Consider the following 22,767-nt stretch of genomic DNA (forward strand, 5'->3'; position numbering starts at 1 on the left):
GCCCGTTTTAGATGGGATTGTATGGGATGCTGTAAAGTTCCAGATTCATGGGCCAACAGAGGTTATTAATGTCCCCAATGTACTTCGTGTTTCTATGGGGATGTGGTTAAACAAAATATTCGCTCTGATGATTGGGATGTCCGGGCCGTAGAGGCTTTATTTTCCGATTTGAAATATTATGCTGCCTTTTGATGCTGAAGATTTATATCTAGATTCTGCAGACTATGGTGATTTTTTAGGTTACCAGCATTTTGGAACTCACTTTATGCATTAACCTAACACGTTTAGAATTGTGGTAAACTACACACAGTGGGAACATTGTCCCGCACCTGCCGAAGGCAGCTCTAAAACTCTTTTTTAAAAGTTTTTTTATTTTACTGATTCTGATCAATCAACCCCTGATGCATTTTATTTTAAGATGACTGAGAAGTCCTCTTCCAAGGTTAGACTTACCCACACAAAATTACTGTATTCAAAGTCCTTTATTGACCAGTTGGCTGTTGGCGGCTATGAACTGTGGAAAGATACCATAGATCTTAAATCTGTTTGGGGTTCTAAAAGTTGGCAAGTGCAAGGCACAGAGGATTTGCATCATGCATGCCTCATCCCAAACCATATGTTGTTTCTGAATGCTTCTATTTCACAAACCACCTGCTTTGGATTGGCTACTTCTAATAAATTAAATGCTCCTTCGTTTCCTGATTTGGGAGAATACCCCCATTGGAATAATTACACCAGTACTTCCCTTAGTGATTTACAAGCCCTGTTGAGAAATTCCTCTTTTAATGTTTCCAGCATTAATTCCGAAGGCTGGTTGCTGTGTCAAAAAAGTGCAGATTCCTGCAAGCACCGTTTTCTGGGTCTGACCCCTGGCTATACAGAGGTTAGAGTAGATCCCCGATTCTAGAGTCAACATTCGGTTACCACCTATTCTGTCGGCAAGTTATGTCAGAGTTGACTCAAACACTATACCTTAGCGTCCGTTAAATCACACTTGTCTAAACTGACCAACGCCGTTGATTTGAATGATTTTGTAAGAGGTCCTGCAGCAGGCAGATCGAAAAGATGGATATATGCTGCTTACAACGAGGTTTGGAAATTGTCCCAAATTGAAGCTGCTTCTAGGCTCACAGCTATTGATCAGGCCAATTTAGAAAAAGTGCTTGCCGTTGTAGATAATAGCATTAACACCCTTTCTTCCCGTATTTACACGTTAGATAATATTGTTTCATCTGTTGTTGACATTGTATATGAAGATGTTGCAGTTCTGTACCATGGACAAAATCAATTACGTTTTATTATGCAGTTTGCTTGGACTCTACAAACGTTAAAATCTGGGAAGGTGCCTTGGGATTACATGAACACGACTTCATTATTTTTACCTTTTAATTTGACTGTTAAACAACAATTTAAGTCAATGAAAGATGCCTCGTTTTCTCTGTTGCCTATTGAGAAATTGAAGCAGTTACCATTTTCTGTAGCCAAGTCGAATTCGGCGGTTTAGCTCATCCATGGGTTGATAACACTACCTTTTCCTCTGTTTGAATTTTAATCATGCATGAAACATTATGCCATAGGTAGATTTGAGCCTTTAGGTGGCGCTTATCTTCATGAAGTCTGGAATCTCCCGTTTACATATAGGTGCTTGAGGGAAGGAAAGAAAGTTTATTTAAAAGGTGAAGACTGCACATCCACACCTGTTCACTCTTTAGTCTGCAGGAATCTGCAATTGCACAGTTCTAGTAATGTAATGGCACCGCATCTTGCGTGCGTTTTGAAAGGCACCCCGGCTATTACCCAACTTTCACGTTGCTTGCAAACAGTAGTTATTTGTTATTGAATAATGAAGATTGTTGTGGTATGCTTGCTGGTATGCCGTATATTGTTACAGTTTCCCAATGTGTAGTTTGCTGTTAGAATGTCCTGTTTTCTCCTCCACATGGGAGGCTCGATGTTTCCATCTGGCCTTCTATTCCGACCTTGAAAGCAGAGTTCAACAAGATGAGTCGAATAAGAGCTTTTTTGTCCCAGAAGGAAGTCGCCCTTACATCTGCGCATGAAACATTCGTCCTTCACGTTGCAAACGCTCGTACTGAGGTACATGCCTATATTTGGTGTGATCCCAGCATTTTTTCATTCGATTTTTTTTCGAGTGTCTTCGGCGTTTTCCCATTAATTCTCACTTTGGGAGTGGGCGTACTGCTGTTAATTTGTTTACTCCAAAGTGGATGCACATTCTGTGCCCCACGACACTCTGCCCCGGCTACTTCAGCTTCGTAACTGGGTGCTAGAATACTATGGATCGCTACCTCTGGCTACTCTGAGTGTGGCGTATGGTTTATCTTGCCGGTTCTCATACTTCACTTGCGTGCAGCCTGTTTTCCGTTGCCTGGATTGTGCATTTGAAAAGGCCCTGGATTTGTGTCACTGCAACACGGTGTATCCTGACCCGGATTTAAATCTACTAATGAGTTCCTTAGTTGCTCATAGAATAGATTGTTCTTGTTTCGGGATTATGGCCTGCACAGCGGCTCATGGGGTCCTGGGCAATTGGAACATATGGACTGCGGCCAATGACTTTCTGGCACGCAATTATCTCGAAGTAAGCCCAGGTTGTCCTCTGATGGTGCTAGAGGCTCCGGCTATTGAAGAACAGGTATGTTCATTTCCATTACTGAATTGGATGGCTGAAATGTTCACGGTTGATAACGACTTTCTGTTGGAGGCAGTTGCGACATACAGTGCCTATACCATGTTGGATTGAAGTGAGATTTTTTTTCTGCTTTATATACACGGGGAAGGATCAGTTGTGACATAACCGAATCTGGACCCCAGAAACTATGCATTGCGAACGAATCAGAAGAGACTTTTGTACTTTGATAATGAACCCCAGCTCCTGCAAGAGACTGATTGTACACTCCAGATGTGTCAGTACTATCTGGCAGTCTTGCGCCATCAGAATAAGGTCTTTTAAGTAAATGATCAGGCGTACTTTCTTCGCTAAAAGGGATTCTATGACCGGTTTCATTGTTTTTGTGAAGCACCAAGGACCCGAGGAGAGGCCAAAGGGAACTTGTAATAACCACTCAGCCACCGGAATTGCAGGAGCATCAATGTGGGGAAAAGATTGGGATCATTAAGTAGGCGTCTTTCAGATCTAGATGTGCCGTCCAGTCTCCTTCTCGAAGTATGTCTGAAAGAAGATGGCTCTCTTCCATATTGAAAAGCTGGAAAATAATCCAGGCATTGAAGTCTTTCAGATTTAGTCCACCCCCCTTCTCCACTAATAAAATGGAACTGAGAAACCTGTTAGGGTGGGGGTCTGACAAGCAGATCGCTCCTTTCTCTGAATGCCTTTATTTCTAAGAAGATTAAATTCTGCTCTCATTGGGAAAAGTACATCTCTTGGGGAGGGAGACTTTGTTGAGGGGAGTCTGAGAACTCCAGCTTGTACCCTTGCACCAAGTCAAGAACCTGAGTATCTTGAGTTAGTGCTTGCCAATTGTTCAAAATTACCTCAGTTAGCGTAATCAATCTCCCTTGTAAATCCAGGTCCCTGAGAGGCTCCCTGCCACCCTCTATGTTGCCCTCGACGGAAGCAGTTACTCCTGCCATGGGATCTTGAGGGATAGAAGGTGGTACCATAGTTGTAGTCTTAGCATCTTCCGCGCCCTTGTGTCGTGTTGAGGGCCTTGGTAGTAATCACGGCAAGATGATCACTCTCTGAAACGCCAAGCCCTGCCAAAAAGGAATTTCAAAGGGAGAATTTCATCCCCAAATCCAGGAGAGGGGCCGCTCCATGTTCAGCCTGAATCTGTTTAAGGACTTCAGGTAAAACTGCAAGTGAAGGACTGCAGTGAGTAAGGGTGTAAATGGCATGAAATCGAGTATGACATGTATTACATGCCTCAACAGGGAGAGACATACCAAGTGGAAGACACATAGTGAGAATTCTAAATTCATCCTGGGGTCCCATATGTAGACACACCGCTACAAACAAATTGGTTTTTTTGTGCAATCCAAAAAGGGAATTTCATCTAGTTTGGTAAGGATTTTACCCATAATGGCATTAATGGTCACTGGACTAATTACAGGCACAGCTAGCTGAGCTGACTAGCTTGAAGAGACTTAGCTGGGGCAGTAGTTAATGTAGGCATAATATACTGCATTAGACATCAATTCAACCTAACCAGATGGTTCAGGAGAGCAAGCGTTTCTCGCTGGTTTAATGCACTTGTGTGCAAATAAGGCATATATCCTGCTAACATCTCCCTGGTTGCCCTTTCATTACTGAGAGGGTCTAGTCTTACATTTTGAAGTGTATGTGGGAGGGCGCCTTGGAACAAATTATGATGTTCCTGGTACGTTAATGGTATTTCTAAATATTCATGTGGTCTATATGCTGCCGGAACTGCAGCCTTAGTGTATGTGTGAAATGTTTGTGAAGTTGCATCGATTGCTGGAAAATTAACCCAGGAATAAAAAACTTCATTTATAAGCTTTGTGTGCTTCAACCAGGAAGGTAACTTCTCCACTGCCATTGGCGAATCAATATCTAGCCAAATGATAAGTGACAACTTGTCTACAATTAACAACAATAATCACTGCTTAGGCCATATTTAATGAATGGCATTCAATGAAAGGAAACCCTATAGGGGCAATCTTTTTAAAAGACCATGTTTGATCAACCTTCCTCTCAAAGCTTAGGAAGATAAATCCTTATCCCTTACGTCTCCATATACAGGTGATAAAGAAGCCTTGGCACACACAAGAAAACTACTCGGGAGACCCATTAAATAGGTACCAAACCTAATATGTTGGTGGCACCATGTTATACGATTCCTACTAATTTAGTAGGACTGTGCATTAGGTCAACAAAACTTCACAATATGGAGACTGAGTCAACTTGTATCATCAGTAAATGGTGGTTTGGCTAACACACAGTACCACATCTAAACTCCTAACCATCTAGAGTTATAGATATTGTCAGTATTCTTGAACATGACCACTCTGATTCCTAAGGAATTTGTGGAAACTGATCACTTTTGCATGACCGAGGTGTACAAAGAAGAGATGCTAGGATACATTTTTAAACATTTATTGAAAAGAGGTAATCCTTGTAAATAAAACATGAGCTGCGATTATTAAGCAAATGAAACACACCATTGTTATAAGCATTATTAGACTGGTGAAAAACGCAAACAATTCAAGCATGCTAATTGTTCCTAATGTTACTTCTATCTATCACTAATACCACTACACTAGCAAGAGCATTTGGGGAGTACCCTTCTGCCAGATCTGTAGGAATGATCTAACCCCATACCATAGTATAATGTGTCAGGAAGCCAGCCTCAGTGCATTAACAAATGCATCCTGTCTGTGTGTGCAGGCCTGCACATTTTTCTTGCTCAGCTATTTTCCTTCTCAGGATGAAGGTCGGGGCCTGCAAAGCTGCATCTCAGTCACAGTTCCCTGCAGCTTACATGATAACGTTGGTGTGAAGTTCCTCACAGCAAATTCAGCATGGACGATGTTTACATAATAAAACACCAGCTTTATCGTACTGTGCCAGAAGGGCAGAACAGTGTGTTTAGTTCATCTGGAGAGAAAGAGTTGTCTCCTTTGAGCAGAAAAAAAAAAAGAATTCTAGGTCATCACGTTCTAATATGTGTGACCCTGGAACTAATTGTGCACAATACAATGCAACAATAACTACCAGGAATAAATGTGTGTGTGGCACTTTCTCGTATTAGGGAAACATGTGCAAACCACCATCAGATAAAGATGCCAAGTTGGAAAGGAAAGCTAATATAGAGACTAAATGTAACCTCTACCACAGTTGCACTAAATGAAATGTGTAAATCCACTAGTTGAAATTCCGTCCCATTATTAAACATTACTCTTTGGATTCACAGTCCATAGCAGATAGTCTGTCAAGCTGCTTTGGAACATCGTATAAGTTAAAATTATGAAAGGCAAATATCTATGTAGGTCTGTTATGGTGCCATTCTCTCTTGGATGCAAATCCTAATGGGGATGCACTTGCTACCCTATTGTAATGTTTGTCTTTTTCTGTGAATCCCATGATGCAAAAGAAAAAGTTACTTGCTTGTATTCTATGTTTTGCATCATATGCATCTTCATTTTATTCCTAAATGACCCTCCTGCCTCTCAAGTATCCAGTTCTTGAATGTTACAATTTTCAGTAGTAAAAATCAGCATTAAAGCTTTACAAATAATTCTGTGGGTACCCTGGAGACAATGATTGGTAAGAGGCCCTCATGCACCCAGGAAATTGGCAATCTCCGCTGGGTGGTGCCAATTCAGTTTACCTACCTGTACACCACTTACTTGAAGCTAAGGCATCTCTGGAGGGCCCATCAGCAGCTCTCGTCTGCATGCCCGAGGTGTGACGAGGAGCAGGCAGATTTTTTTCCACGTCATGGCCCTGTCTGCTGCTTACTCCCTACTGGGTGGTAGTGTTTCGGACCCCGTCATGAGTGTTGGAGCGTACTATTGACCCCACACCCTGAATTGCTTTGCTCTGCCTGATGGAAGTAATAGGGGTAGCAGAGAGGAGAGATCCCTGGTAGGACTGGGCACCCAGATTGGCAAAAGAGAAATTGCTCAAGTGTGGTTCTCTGTCCTCCCACTTCACCTGGATCAATTCTTGGCGCAGGGTAGTTGACTGGTGCACGATGATGGAGGAGCCCATTTACAAAGCTCGGAGCTTCCCACACACATACATTGAAAATATTGGTCAGATGGTGGAATCATTACAGATTGGAATGACTCACTGTTATATTGTTTTATTGCTTGACTTGCAGATGCACTTACTGCCATCGCTGTAATATTTACATTATGTCGCACACAATCAATAAAATCTTGTCTATTAAAAAAAATAACTGACTCAGTGAGCCTCCATTGGCTGCAAACATTCTAATATTTTAATATTTATTATTTGAGTGAAGATGCCTATGATACAGGTCTTGGAATACATTAAGTTACTTTTTTGTGTGTGTACCCTCAGGTGAACTGTAATCCAATTCTAATAGTGAATCGCCTTCCAACAGTGATATGTTGACCAACCTATAGACCGAATTTAGACTTTTAAGAGGACCCCCATAACAGAGCTGGAGTTTGAATGAGAATGTTAGTGTAAGTTCTGAAAGTCTTTATAAAAATGTTGCTCCAACTAAAGAGCTTGCCATCCAAAGATGTACTTACCACTTACACACGCATTTTAAATGTACCACTCTGAGTGGACCGGTTCTAATTCAGAACCCATCAGTTTGCACAAGCGATATATGCAAACATCTTTCCCTGACTCCTGTCTGGCTTATGTGTCTTCCAGCTTAACTTCTTGATTAGAAAAGGAAAGGTTGCTTATAATTATAGTAAATGTCAGTTGCCTTTTATCGTCCATTGCGTAAACTATTGTATGCTTCGCTCTTTTTATTCTTCCACTTTGGAATTATTCATCCTGTAGCTCCAATTGTGATACAGTTAATGAAAATGCACTGGTGATAAGTGATTTTTAAAGGCATAGAGGATTAAATGTGATAGGAGTGCCTACTGGGCTGTGGTTGGGAAGTATGGGCAGGATGATCTAGTGCCCTGGCACATGTGACCGGTTTCACTCATTATATGAAACAAGGGAAGCACATAGGCTAGTGATTTGCTTTATGTTCTGCTCACCTGACATTAAAACTGTCTTTTGATGACGTCATTCCACCGGCTAACATTGTTATAGTAACACCTGACCTATTATTTTTACTTATGTTCTTCCGTGTGTTCTCTTTGCAGTTAATCTTTGTTCGAACCCAGATGATAAGTTACAGATCTATAGGGACAATTTTGAGAAGGCTTATCTGGATTCAACTGAGAGGTTTTACAGAACTCAAGCTCCTTCTTATTTGCAGCAGAATGGTGTTCAAAATTACATGAAATATGTAAGTCACATGTTACAATCTTGATAATCAAAATGCTTATTTCAAAATTGCCAATGCATATAAAATAAATCCCTTTTTATTTCTGGGCAGGCAGATGCCAAGTTGAAGGAAGAAGAAAAACGAGCATTACGATATTTAGAGACACGCCGAGAATGTAACTCAGTACAAGCGGTATGTATGGTCCAGTTGAAAATATATATTTTTAAGTATGTACTTGTTCATAAAATGCTGGATGGTCTAAAGCTTCTACATGCCAGCACAGATTCCTGTTTTCCACGTTAAGGTGTAAATAAAGTTGTCATATTACATCAATATTTTCTCTCATTTTCAAACAAGAAAAGGCATATTTGACAGAAGCACTATGTATGAAACACAAAATAGAAAAACTTTTACCAGAATGAACATTCCAATTGTAATAAAATAACTAGAACTTGACAAATTACATAAATATCTGAGATGGGTACAACAATAGAGTACTGCATAAGGCAGTGCAGACTACTTGTGAGACCTAGTTTCCAGGGTGTAACCTTGATGATGCAATTGATATTATAAATGGTTGTTTCGATGTTAATCTAAGTGATTAAACAAATGTAGTTGGACCATTAGATTGTAAAAAATTGGCAGGTACTTAAGACTATGCCTATCATACTATATAGTGACCTCACACTCCATCGAGTCTACCTAACTGTTCCAGATAAATCGTGAATCTCCAAGATTCTTAAATATACTGTATTCAAAGTCTCCATAGCCCCCAATTCAAGGTTTCCTTTTACTCTAGGATGCAATTCAGTTCGGAAATCAATAAGCGAAACTGGTAACTATGGCATAAACCACACCTTGCAGACAAACCAAAGTTGCAGTCCTTAAAAAGAAAATAATTTGAGTGTTGTACTCTACCTAAGGGCATAACTGAGGTAAGTCCTGATGCCAAATATGTCCATTCACAATAATAGTCGTAAAAACTGCACAAATGTCCTCTTGCAAGATGTGCACACCTGAATCTTTCCTGAAAAGTCACAACAATCACGAGCGACAACCGTATGCACAGGAGCATGATCTCGGCCAAGTTACCTGCCACCAAGAGTCTCACAGTGCAGAGAGGATTCCTGTGATGATTACCAGCATATGTGTGGTGCTTTCAGGGCAGCTTCCACACTACAGTACCTTCTTTAGGACATTCAGTCATACGAAAGCAAGATGGCTACACCATGAGGTCAAACATCAGAATCCAGCTCAAAATGTTTTACTGGTGACCAGCAAAACTGAAACGCCATTATTCAGGACACTATGTCATGTACAACAGATAATTCAGTTGATATGCAATTACCTTCTACTACAGGAGATATCTGAAAGAAACAGGTTAGTATTAGATTCCTTACCTTAGAATACCCCCAGGCGTCAGACTGGATCCGGAAACTTTTGCGTAGCAGTACCCTTGCGCGTCAGTAGGCGTCGTCTGCGGCTCCGCGTCCGTTGTCGACATCGTTGGTGCGGGATGACGACGCCGGAGTACTTAGACGCCGCCCTCGAGGCTGACGTCAGTTCCTATTTTTTCCGCACCAGCAAGCGCCGATCCGGGAACAGTGGTAACCATTAGTCATTTTTTGATGTTTAATCTTATTTTTCGAAGTCGAACGACTCCGACGGTGCAGGTAGATATGCCCGGGTTTAAACCCTGCGTCGACTGCAACCGACTGATGTTGGTTACCGACCCCCATCGCCGGTGTCTTCATTGCCTAAGACCCGACCACGATGACAAGTCGTGCCTCGACTGCCGGGCCTTGACGTCGAAGGCTAGGCGGGAGCGATCCCGCAAGCGCCTCGAGCTCCGGCAGTCGGTCCCGTGACGTTCGAGGTCCCGGTCCGGAAGGAGGTCGAGGGACCGGTTGCCGGGCCGGAGTCATCACGGCTCGGAGGATAAACACCACTCCTCGAGCTCCAAGTCCTCAGGTAAGAGGCACAAGAAGTCGAAGAGGCAACATCGTTCTTCTGACTCCCCCCGACGCTCGCACGACGCGGCCGGGGGTTCGGGTGACACCGCCCATGCGGCTCCGTCTCCATACCCTCCGGTCCCTGGGCAGGACGCGACCCCGGAGGAGATTGACGCCTACCTCTCGACCATGAGGTCGCTCACTCCTCTGTCGGGTTCCGCGGCGCCTGCGGACCCCCCGGCGCCGTCGGTTGCTTCGGCCCCGGCGCCGTCGGGTGCTTCGGCCCCGGCGCCGTCGGGTGCTTCGGCCCCGGCGCCGTCGGGTGCTTCGGCGCCGTCGGGTGCTTCGGCCCCGGCGCCGTCGGGTGCTTAGGCCCCGGCGCCGTCGGCGACTTCGGTCCCGATGCCGCAGGTCTCCGCCGGATCCGGGCCCGGATCCGGGTCGTCGCCGGTGGACCTTACGACCTCGCTGGCACCGGCTGCTAGGGTGTCGCCCCCGGCGCCGACCACGGTAGACGCCGTCTCCAGTTCCCCCCTCGGTCCGGCTCCGGCGCCAGAGCGCCGTCGCTCTACACCGCTTTCAACGCCGATGGGGGATTTTTACTTCTATGATCCGGCCCCATCATTTGACCCTGAATACCAGGAGATGGGTGGTGAGGCGGATTGGGAGTGTTCTGAGGACCCTCTGGCACGTGAGTGCCAGCCTTATCAGGACTGGGCAGGTGAGCTAGGGGACGCCAGTGGTCTGGACACCTCGCCAGAGACTGGCTTTGTCTCCCCTCTTACCGTGGCTACGGAGGAGGGGGCAGCCTATAGTGTGGTGTTGACGCGGGCGTCCAAGGCCTTATCCCTTGAGCTCCCCGTCGCGGCCGTGAGGACTAACCTCCTCACTGAGGTCCTAAAACCGCAAGCAAGCTCTTCGGAGCCTCTGTTGCCGTTTAATGAGGCCTTGTCTGACGTTCTTCTGGGCACCTGGTCCAGGCCCGCTAGAGGTCCTCCTGTAGAAAGGAACGTGGCCAGACGCCACCGCCCAGCTCCGGGCGACCCTTGCTTCCTGTCCACCCACCCTACCCCCGAGAGCCTGGTCATCCAGGCCTCTAACTCCCAGACTGCATTCCCGACGACTCCCCCCCGATCGGGAATCCAAGAGGTACGAGCAATATGGCAAGAAGATGTTCTCCTCCCTGAGTTTGGGATTGCGGTCAGTTAACACCGCATGCCTCTTGGGCCGTTATACCCACTCTCTGTGGGACACGGTTGCGGATGTGCTGCCACAGTGTCCGGAGGAGGCCCAGACAAAACTCGCCCAGGCCCTTGCGGAGGGGTCGAGATGTGGCACGGTACTCCATCAGATGTGGACTGGATACCACGGACTTGCTGGGTAGAGCGATGGCAACGACGGTGGCGATTCGTCGCCACGCCTGGCTGAGGTCCACCAACTTTTCGGCTGATGTCCAGAACACCCTTATGGTCATGCCGTTTGATGGCCGTCGCCTCTTTGGCGACAAGGCAGACCATGCGCTTGAGTGCTTTAAGGACTCCAGGGCTACGGCCAAGACCTTGGGACTGTCGGCCCCGCACCAGCAATCTGCTGCCTTTCGCCCCTTTCGTGGCCAAGGAAGGGGCGCCCCCACACGTCCTGCCAGCCACGGGCCGCAGACTAACATCCAGCGTGGTGGCGGACGTGGTAACCGCCGTGGCCGTGCCCAGGGACAATGGCGCGGCCAGTCCACATCCACCCCCGCAGCATCCGCCTCAAAGCCCTCCTAGTCCGAGCTTTCAGGCCCACATGACGCCAGTGGGGGGCAAGGTTCGCCATCACCTCCTCCACTGGCGCGACATCACATCGGACAGGTGGGTGCTGCAAATTGTCCGAAGGGGCTACTCCCTCCCCTTTGAGGCGACCCCTCCGGCCATGCCACACAGTACCACCGCGTGTCGGGGGATCACTTGAATCTTCTGCGAGAGGAAGTTGCGTCCTTCTTGGCCAAGGGGGCCATCGAGCGTGTTCCTGGGCCAGAAGTAGGTTGTGGCTGTTACTCCAACTACTTTCTGGTTCCCAAGAAGGGCAAAGGGGGCCTACGCCCTATCTTGGAAGGAGAGGTTCAAGATGCTGACACTGGCTCAGGTCTTAGCTGCCCTGGACCCAGGAGACTGGATGGTAGCGCCATCACTTTCGTGAACACCCGTGGAGCGCTGGTAAGGCCGAAGGGGAGCACAGTAAATTGAAAGTGCTCGTGGCCTACCGTGAACCGCAGGTAGCGCCGGTGGGCCGGCAGGACGGGGATGTGGAAATAAGCGTCCTGCCGGCCCACCGGCGCTACCTGCGGTTCACGGTAGGCCACGAGCACTTTCAGTTTACCGTGCTCCCCTTCGGCCTTACCAGCGCCCCACGGGTGTTCACGAAAGTGATGGCGGTGGTCGCAGCTCATCTGCGCAGGCTAGGGGTTTGTCTTCCCCTACCTCGACGACTGGTTGTTGAAGGCGGGCTCGCCCCAGACAGTAGTCAGCCACCTCCAGACTACGGCCGACCTCCTGCACCTGCTGGAGTTCTCCATCAATGTGCCGAAGTCGCACCTGTGTCCCTCTCAGAAGCTCCTCTTCTTCGGAGCGGTTCTAGACTCGCCGCAGTTTCAGGTTTATCCTCACGAACCTCGGGTTCGGGATATTCAGGCTCTGATTCCGATCTTTCAGCCTTTATCCCGAGTCTCGGTCAGGTTGACGCTGCGGCTTCTGGGGCTCCTGCATCCTCTGGTGCATCACGCCAGGTGGCGGATGCGGGCCCTGCAGTGGGACCTGAAGTTTCAGTGGGCCCAGCATCAGGGCAACTTGTCCGACCATGTCTTGATCTCGGAGGCCACTGCAAGCCAGTTGCATTGGTGGCTCTCAGACCGCGATTGGGTCAGCGCCAGATCCCTCTCCCTACCCCAACCGGAGCACGTAGTTGTGACGGACGCGTCCCTCCAGGGCTGGGGAGGCCACATGGGAGAGGCGGATATCAGAGACCTCTGGTCTCCGGCGGAGTCCCAGCTCCATATCAACCTTCTGGAGCTGCGAGCGATCCGAATTGCACTGAAGGCATTTGTAGGAAGGTAGATCCCTGACTATGGTTGCCCCCAACTTTTTGCCTGGTGTTTTGCTGGTTTTCTGACTTAGTTGACCTGGGACCCTGCTATTCAGGGCCCCAGGCCTACTGCTCTCTCTGTAAAATGGATTCCATGTACCTTAGGTACATATCTAATTGGATACTGAGTCACCTTAGCAGTCCCTGTACAGTGTACCTTAGGTACCCAGGGCATAGGTGTACCCAGGGCCTACCAGGGGCTGCAGCATGTATTATGCCACCCCTGGCTGGCCATCCAAATCTGACACAACTGGCTGCACGACAGCTGGGGCAAGGTGGTGTAATCACCCTTTGCTTTAGATATAGTATACCTATATCTAACCCTAAATGGGCACACAGATCTCCTATCAGTCACTCCTATGGCAGGCCTTGACAATCCTGAAGGCAGAGTGCTTGGAATCGTGTGAGATAGTGCTCTGGCATGAGCTGAGCCTGTCTGCGGCTTTCGGGTTCCATCCCTTAGCCGTTTCCATGATATCGCATACCATATACTCTTAAGTGCATTATAATCCTCGCGGTTATGTGCCAACTCTGGTATCGCTTTATCAAAACATGTCGAGTAAGGTGTCATACGAATTGGAATACTAACCCCTCGCCAATTCTGGCGACGGGGTTAGCATTCCACCCTTCTAGAGGGACACGACATGTATGTAACCTGTAACCCCGGTTAAAGTTAGACAGAGCCTTAGCTCCACAAAATGGATGCTGCCACCGAGACACAAGTCTGCCCTCCTGCTGCTGGGAGTCCTCCCAGCCCAGGAGGCAAGGACAAAGGGTTTCCTGCCAGGGGCGGTGCCAGCACCGTCCTAGACAGGATTTTGTGTATCCTAGGTAGGCAGGGCTTTAGAGGAAGGTGACTGCAAGTGGCACCCCGGTGCTCACTGTGCATAGGCCGGCTGGAACCAGTTCCAGGGGCACTCCAGCCCCTGATCTGGGGAAAGCCCGCCAAAGGAGAGGGGTGTAACGACCCCCCTCCTAGTCCCACCCATAGGGCAGGACTTAGTCGCGTGCCAGCCCCTTTTTGCAGGATAAAGGTAGGAACTGGCCCCCTTCCAAATCAGATCATCTTTGAATCCTGAAACTACTTTCCACGAAAGGAACTCAAGATTTCTTCCCAAGATTCTCCCTTGTGACTAAGGAGTAGTCACCCTGCAGCAGCAGGCACCAACCAAGTATCGCGGTTTGTTGGCAGTCTCTCCTTCGGATCAAGACTGCTCCAGCACGACGAGAACCGGCTTCCCTGGCACCTCTGACCTCAACCTACATCATCAGCCCAGCTGTGATCCGTGGGTGCGACGAGACCTCGAGGGACCGGCCATCTTCAGAACTGCACGACGCTTGTCCAGCACGACTCCCGAGTGACCCTCGACTGAGTGCTTTGGGGTAAGAGAAGCCCCGACCCTGAGCAGCTCCAGCACCGAAGTTCAGCCCCCCTGCATCCACGAGATCTGCGTGGGGCCCTTCTGCTCTTTGCTGCCAACCGCGTTGTCCAGGTCGCTTGCCCGTTGGCTAGTGACCCCTTCACGACGCTCCACGACGACAACTACTGCTGGTCTGGTTGCTCCAGACTAGCCCTTGCTCCCCTCCAACAGAGGAGCACCCTGGACCCTCCTGGTCCACTCAAGACGCCATTTTAGGTCCACCGCGTGGGCCTTGCATTTGCCAAGACTTGTTGCCCAATCCTGGGTCCAGCGACGTCGACAGCAAGAACCTTCGTGGGACAGCTCGCACCTCCATCCTGGTCGCCGACAACGCCTCCTGGTCCGAGAGACTGCAGAGCCCAGCAGCGCCCACTCACCTGGCTGAGGTGACTTCGTTCGGTGCCATCCTGGTGCCCACTCAATTCACTGGCTAGTGATTCAGAACTTGGTCCCCTCTGCTTACAGGTTTCTTCTTCCCTGATCCAGGCTTGGACCACTCCGAACTTTCTTCACTGGCCGCCTGCCAGCAACTTCCACTTCAGGCTCCTGGTTCGTCAACGAGGGTTTCCGACGTGACTTCAACCCTATGCAGCCGCAGTCCCTGGGCTAGGTAAACCGAGTACTCCGGTGCTCCAGCATAGTCCAACACTCCTAGTGTTCGGATCCACTCTTGTTTTCGACCCACCTAGTCGGGTTCGCCCGAGAACAGTAACTTTGCAACTGCTAGCTTCCATAGACTTTTTCCCGCCTTACGCGTGAGAGTTCCCACTCTGCACACGACGTCCACAGGCCTCCTGCATCTAATCCCAGTGTTTAGAATTGTAGGCCTAGCGATTCCTAAGTCTAGAAACGTATTACTTACCTGCTAGCAAGTTCGCATTCCACTTACTGTGTATATGGTTTTTCGTGCCCCTAGGGCATTTGTGTAAATTGTGCGACTTAAAGTATTTTCTTAAGAGTTTTGTTATGTGCTTAGCTCCCTGACTCATAAAGAGTTCAGGGTAGTCTTGTTATAAATAAATAACTGTTTATTTTTATAACAACTTGTGTGGTGTCCTTTCACTTGGTGTTCAAGGGGTAATGTGATGGTAAAACAGCTGGCTTAACACGCCCTCTAGAGTCTTAGCCTTAGACTGCTCGTATCCATGCTACTAGGATAGCTGGTCTATAAGGTTGACTTACAACCAATCATCAATAAGGGTTGTTTGGACTGATACAAAGTGCTCACTAGAATAGTGAACATTATATATCAGGCCAACTTCTCCGTGAACCGCAGGTAGCGCCGGTGGGCCGGCAGGACGGGGATGTGGAAATAAGCGTCCTGCCGGCCCACCGGCGCTACCTGCGGTTCACGGTAGGCCACGAGCACTTTCAGTTTACCGTGCTCCCCTTCGGCCTTACCAGCGCCCCACGGGTGTTCACGAAAGTGATGGCGGTGGTCGCAGCTCATCTGCGCAGGCTAGGGGTTTGTCTTCCCCTACCTCGACGACTGGTTGTTGAAGGCGGGCTCGCCCCAGACAGTAGTCAGCCACCTCCAGACTACGGCCGACCTCCTGCACCTGCTGGAGTTCTCCATCAATGTGCCGAAGTCACACCTGTATCCCTCTCAGAAGCTCCTCTTCTTCGGAGCGGTTCTAGACTCGCCGCAGTTTCAGGTTTATCCTCACGAACCTCGGGTTCGGGATATTCAGGCTCTGATTCCGATCTTTCAGCCTTTATCCCGAGTCTCGGTCAGGTTGACGCTGCGGCTTCTGGGGCTCCTGCATCCTTCTGGTTCATCACGCCAGGTGGCGGATGCGGGCTCTGCAGTGGGACCTGAAGTTTCAGTGGGCCCAGCATCAGGGCAACTTGTCCGACCATGTCTTGATCTCGGAGGCCACTGCAAGCCAGTTGCATTGGTGGCTCTCAGACCGCGATTGGGTCGGCGCCAGATCCCTCTCCCTACCCCAACCGGAGCACGTAGTTGTGACGGACGCGTCCCTCCAGGGCTGGGGAGGCCACATGGGAGAGGCGGATATCAGAGACCTCTGGTCTCCGGCGGAGTCCCAGCTCCATATCAACCTTCTGGAGCTGCGAGCGATCCGAATTGCACTGAAGGCATTCCTCCCCTCTGTCCGGGGGAGTGTGTTGCAGGTGTTCATAGACAACACCACCGCCATGTGGTACTGCAACAAACAGGGCGGGGTGGGGTTGTGGACCCTATACCAGGAGGCTCTGCGCCTCTGGCAGTAGCTGGAACATCGGGGCGTGACCCTGGTGGTTCAACACCTGGCAGGTTCCCGGAACGCCAGAGCGGACAAACTCAGCCATCGGTGCATGATGGATTGCGAATGCCGTCTGGACTCGGACGTGGCCCAAGGCCTCTTTCAGCAGTGGGGAGAGCCTTGGTTAGATCTATTCGCCACAGAAGAGAACGCGCAATGTCATCAGTTCTGCGCTTTGGAATTTTCAAGGCGGCACTCGCTCAGAGACGCTTTTAGTCGCGAGTGGAGTTGCGGTCTATTGTACGCCTTTCCGCCTATACCACTTCTGCCGAGTGCTGAAGAAGATCAGGCGCGACCGGGCCAAAGTCATCGTTGTGGCTCCGGACTAGGCACAGAGGTTCTGGTATCCCGAGCTACTCAGTCTGTCTGTCGATCCCCCGATTAGTCTGCCTCTTCAGGAGGACCTTCTGTCGCAGCAGCAGGAGACGATCCTCCACCCGAACCTGTCCAGTCTCCACTTACATGCGTGGAGATTGAGCGGCGGCAGTTGAGGCCATTTGACTTGCCTCCTGAAGTCTGTAATGTCATTCTGGCAGCCAGGCGTCCCTCCACAAAATCGGTATACGCCTGCAGGTGGAATAGGTTTGTGGCATGGTGCGCAGCAAATGGATCCCATTTCTGCCCCTCTTTCAGAGGTTCTCTTCTTTCTTCTTTCTCTTGCCCAGCGGGGCTCTGCTCTGGGCACTCTGAAGGGCTACCTCTCGGCCATTTCCGCCTTCTTAAGGCTACCTGATCAGCCCTCTTTGTTCAAGTCCCCCATTGTAAATAGGTTTTTGAAGGGCATCACCCATATGTTTCCTCCAGTTCCTTTCGTGATGCCTCAGTGGGACTTGAACCTTGTTCTCACTTTTCTGATGTGCACTCCCTTTGAGCCACTTCTTAACTGTCCTCTTCGCCTCCTTACTCTGAAGACCGCCTTCCTGGTTGCCAACACCTCTGCCAGGAGAGTGAGTGAGCTCCAGGCTCTTTCCTCTAAGCCTCCTTTCCTTTCAGTCCATCCGGACAAAGATATGTTGCGGACGCAACCCTCTTTCCTGCCCAAGGTAGTCACAGCCTTCCACATCGGGCAGTCCAGCACCTTGCCCACCTTCTTTCCACCTCTGCATCCCTCGAAAGAGGAAGAGAGGCTCCACCGTCTGGACCCAAAACATGTGCTCTCATTCTATCTGGATTGCACACGCCAGTTCTGGGTGGATGACCAACTCTTCGTTGGTTACGTGGGCGCTAGGAAGGGACGGGCGGTGCACAAACGAACCATTTCTCGATGGGTCGTCTTGTGCATCTTTGGCTCGAAAGTAGCCTCCTGTGGGGCTTCGTGCCCATTCCACACGGGCCACGGCGGCTACTACTGCCCTGGGCCGGGGAGTCCCCTTGCAGGACATCTGTCAGGCAGCTACGTGGGCCTCGCTGCACACGTTTGCAAGACACTACTGCCTGGACAGCCAAGTCCGGAGCGATGGCTTTTTCTTCCGTTCTCCAGGACTTTCTGGTGTGATCATTGGTTCGCAGACCCACCACCGGGGTTGGTATTGCTGGGGTATCTATTCTAAGGTAAGGAATCTAATACTAACCTGTTACTTTCAGATGCACAAGAAACAGTAGTTAGTATTAGATTCCTTACTGCCCCACCCATCCTCCCCGTTCTGCGAACCGATATCTAGGGTTAAGGTCATCCCCTTTCAGGGCCCTAGTTTTTATGGCACCAGTGTTGGTTTTTATCATGGCTCTGCGTTTTCTGGCGCGGAAAAGCTGTGCATAAGAACTGACGTCAGCGCGTGAGGTCAGTGTCTAAGTACTCCGGCGGCGTCATCCCGACACCGACTACGGACGCGGAGCCGCAGGCGACGCCTACCGACGCGCAAGGGTACTGCTACGCAAAAGTTTCCGGATCCAGTCTGACGCCTGGGGGTATTCTAAGGTAAGGAATCTAATACTAACTACTATTTCTAACAGATATATTGTTACCGAATTTAAGTAACTTGTGCGTTTAGTTACTAATGCAAGAATCTGAAAAGGACATTTGTTCACTCTGATCAGATTTTGCAAAAGTGTTGTCAGACCTGGAAAACTCACTGCACAAACTTGAATAGATCTCTGTAGAAATTAACGAGGCACAAGAAGCTTCGAAAAGTAAGAATTGCTGTCAGCATAACCCGTGCTTTTTCTGTAAAAAAAAAAAAAAGTGTCTGGTCTCTTGTCAGGTGGCCATTGCTGCTTTCACCTCACATTGCCCCTGCCATGCTGCTAATGAATGATAGTAAAAACACAATTACTAACCATAATACTCCTACAAATGTGACAATTCTGCCTATTACAGGCCCTCAAAGCTTTAAGAATGGCTTGGGCGGCAGCTAATAGTAATTCTAATGTATATTGAATTATTAATTTACTGTTTTTGTAGTAATCCCTGAATTAGCCAGACAGCGCCGCCCTGTGTCAGACTGTCACTAGCGCTGGTGTTGACAATTAAATGCTGGTACCAAGCATCGGAAACCACTGGCTCAAATTAAGCACTGAGCAGAACAATGGGGCAATAGAAATCAAATGAGTAACTCTGAGTTGGAAAATCATTCCCAAGATCTACTTTGCGATATTCCGGATGCCCCGGGTGCCTACGAGTTAATACTGGACTGAATTCAGCCGAGTTCTCTCTTAATTCCAAGTAGGCAACACATTTTCGTTTGAAGTCCTAACAGGGATTCCTTTCTTCAAGAAAAAAGAAGTGTTTTTGTTGGGTAGCAAAAAAAGAAAATCTGGAATTCAAAAGCAGTTCTATTATTTTGTTTCATGATGTCTCCCATCTCCCACACACTTGCATCAAGAGGAAATCCCTCTACAGATGGTGACTTCCAAGTGTGTTTATTATTCAAAATGGTTGTTGTGTGGCACACTGTGTTAATTCTTGCTTGCCAATTCATTTACCAATTGTTATTGGGCCCTTTATAAGTTGTTTGGGTACGGGCGGGTGACTCCCTCTGACCTAGGGGAGTTAAACTTGAACACAATCTGAAAGCACTGTTACAGTGTACCCTAACAGCACTCCTTTGTGAGACTGACTACTTCTGTTCGTTTTTCCAATGTATCTCAAGTAATCTGAATGACCACATTCAACTCGATTTTTCACTTGATATTTCCCGCCACACACCACACGCCGTGAATGCAACGGCAGTAGTTCCTCAACAACGAACTACATTCCCCAGCTGCCCTTGGGACCGGCGCTCAACAGTGACGCGCCCGGAGGCGCTTTAAGAACGCAGAGCGCCGAGCGCTCCTGGGGGCTGCGGGATAGAGTGCATTGAACACCGTGAGGGCAATGGCTTTGTTTCTCCTTGTTTGCCGCCGTGAGGGGACCGGCAGGACCTGCCACACACCACACGCCGTGAGGACAACGGCAGTAGTTCCTCAACAACGAACTACATTCCCCAGCTGCCCTGGGGACCGGCGCGCAACAGTGACGTGCCCGGAGGCGCTTAAAGAACGCGGAACGCCTCCCGCATCGCGGGACGTGCGCGGACGGCACCGGGAGAAGGGCGGGGCCGTCCAAGGCCGTCAGAGGACGAAGGAGGTCGGGCCGGGCAACCCCCCTTTCATCCACTAATGGGTAAGCGTAAGCAACAAACTAATGCAGAGGAGGGGGGAAAGAGGGCCAAGGTCCCGAGACACTCGGAGTCCATTATTTCATACCTATCATCTGCAATGGGGGCTCTTACCAAGGAATTAGCCAATGCAGAGCTTGAGCTTGGTTTGGCGCTCCCGCTCCCTACAAACAGTATACATGACATTGAGATAGGAAAAGAGCCTAGTATCCCTCTAGAGCCGGAAGTGGTGGTGATCAATCCCATCAATGACATTGTATCCAACGATCTCCCACTGCCTGGTAAAACTATTTCCCCAACACCGGCACAACTATCTGGGGTTACCGGCAAGGGTCCAAAGAAGAACATTAAGAAGACTAAAAAACAAGGCACTGTACTGAAAACTGCCTCGGTGACTACCGACAACCTTGGTGATCAGTTAGAGGCATTGTTTAATGCACGCATTGAACCTTTGCTAGTGGAAATAGCAAAAGATATTGTGGAGACTTTAAACACCTGTCTTGCTGGTTTATTGAAAAAATTTGCTCTAATTGACCAATTTGTAAATGATCATATTTCTGTACAGAATCGCCCTGGGTCGGGCACGGATACCTTTCAGGATAGAGCTAAGGTTGATGTTGTATCAATGGTTCCCATGCCCCCCATTGATGTGGTGGCCCTTGACATTGGCCGGACTCGTGAGGGTCACCTAGGCTTAGCAAGCCATGGGGCACCTTGCATCAGGGCTGGCAGCGTAGGTGGCCATTTAGTGCCACAGTGCCCAGCTACCACTGCTGAGGTGTAGGGTTGTCCTGTGATCTTGGACCTCCCACCGGATGCCGCCCCTTTAGTTGCTATTTTTACTGGAGTTGATCTGCTTCAAGTGGGCGAGGTAGAGCCAGTTACGGATCTAATGAATAAGGCAAGAACATGGTGTGCTGACTCATGCAGTGGAGGGGTGGACATCTCATCAAGGGTCATTATGGCTAGAAAGGTGGGATGGATTGGTAAATGCCAGAAGAAAATTGAGGGGGACTGTGTCATAGTCAATTTTAACAGCCCAGACCTGGCAGAGAGATTGTTCTGGGATGGGTCAGAGAGAGCCCGATCGGGGATGAGACCAGTCCCCTTGGGTTTTTTCTACCCACTGCCGGACAAACCTTTTTGGGCATGTAGTTCGGCAATGAAAAAGAGGGTAGGGATGTGGACGGTAGAAATACTAGGTCCTCCCAGATCAGCTGTATACAGCCATCGACAGGTGATGAAGGGGTTTTGGTGGCTTCCCACCCCCGATTGATGTGCAGCACTTCAGAGGATAGGGGGCTGGTACTGTGTAGCCGTTTTGCTCCCATATCGGATATGGAGGAAAACGATTGACAGTTAGTCCCGACCCAGCCCGGTTTGTCTTGCCCATCCAACATTGACAATGCATTTTGTTGTAAAATCATTAGCTGGAACGTAGCCGGCACCAGAGCTAAGAGGGGTGATACTGCCTGGGTAAACTTCATCGCCAGCTATGATATAATCGCCATTCAGGAATCCTGGGATCCTTCTGTTAGTTTTTGGATGGATGGCTTTACTAGCTTCGTTGTCCCGGCTGTTCCAAGCACTGCAGGCAGGGCGAAAGGGGGCCTTATTTTCCTCTTTTCCCCAAATCTGAGGGGGGACTCTAAGATTGGTGGAGACTGGCTCGCCAAACCTTTTAATAGTGGAATGGGTAATTGCGCCGACCTGTAAAATTATTCTAATTAATTTTTATAATGCCTGGGAGAGAGACGATGGGTCTCAACATATTGCCTCCCTGGGAAATTTTTTGTGTAATTATGGTCAGAATCAAAATACTGTTTTCGAGCTCATTTTAATGGGTGATTTTAACACCCCTGTAGTAACACATGTTACTTAGGGATGCAGGAGGGACCACCTGGCTCTGTGGTGCCGCACTTCGAGCACACAAGGCAAGGAGAGGCACTCGAAGAGTTGTTGGCGAATTTTAAAATATTTGAATCAAGCTAAATTGAGGGTGAGGGAAGGGGGGCTACTTACAAGGGCACCGACCCCTGTACAGTTATTGATTATATATTTATAACAACTGGAATCCTAAATAGAGTGATGGCCTATAAAGTAATTGTATCAATATTTAGTGACCATATCCCGGTGTTGCTTGAGCTGCATTTGGGAGACCTAATGGGCATTAAGATCCGCCCCTCCCAGTTGGGGCCTGCTATACTCCCGAAAGATCAAGGTCGCAGACTTAAGTGGGCAAAGGTTGTCCCTGAAACTTTTCTAGAGGAACTGCTTCCTAAGATCGAGGGTAACATGGCGACTTGCATGTATTGCAATGCAGATCACATAGAGACCATTGGTGCCTTTGAGATATTATGTTCCCAGATCTCGGAAGACTTGTCCATTAAAACATATCAGGGAGGTAACTCTCAATGCAGATGGTTTGATTCTAGCTGCTCTAGTTCCGCCAGGGCTCTTTTACAAGCCCTGAAGGCCAC

At 48.8% G+C, this 22,767-nt stretch overlaps 1 protein-coding gene across 1 annotated transcript in view; it reads left to right on the top strand.

Annotated features, from left to right (window-relative positions):
• The window catches only part of CUL5 (cullin 5), a 778,902-nt gene that overhangs the window by 275,892 nt on the left and 480,243 nt on the right, over positions 1-22,767 (top strand). Inside the window, exons 6-7 of the mRNA XM_078657044.1 lie at positions 7,807-7,952; positions 8,043-8,123. Coding sequence (XP_078513170.1) covers positions 7,807-7,952; positions 8,043-8,123 — 227 coding nt within the window. The remainder of the gene's footprint in view (positions 1-7,806; positions 7,953-8,042; positions 8,124-22,767) is intronic.

The sequence above is a fragment of the Lissotriton helveticus genome, chromosome 8 (assembly GCF_964261635.1).
Source record: "Lissotriton helveticus chromosome 8, aLisHel1.1, whole genome shotgun sequence".
NCBI classification, from domain to species: domain Eukaryota; kingdom Metazoa; phylum Chordata; class Amphibia; order Caudata; family Salamandridae; genus Lissotriton; species Lissotriton helveticus.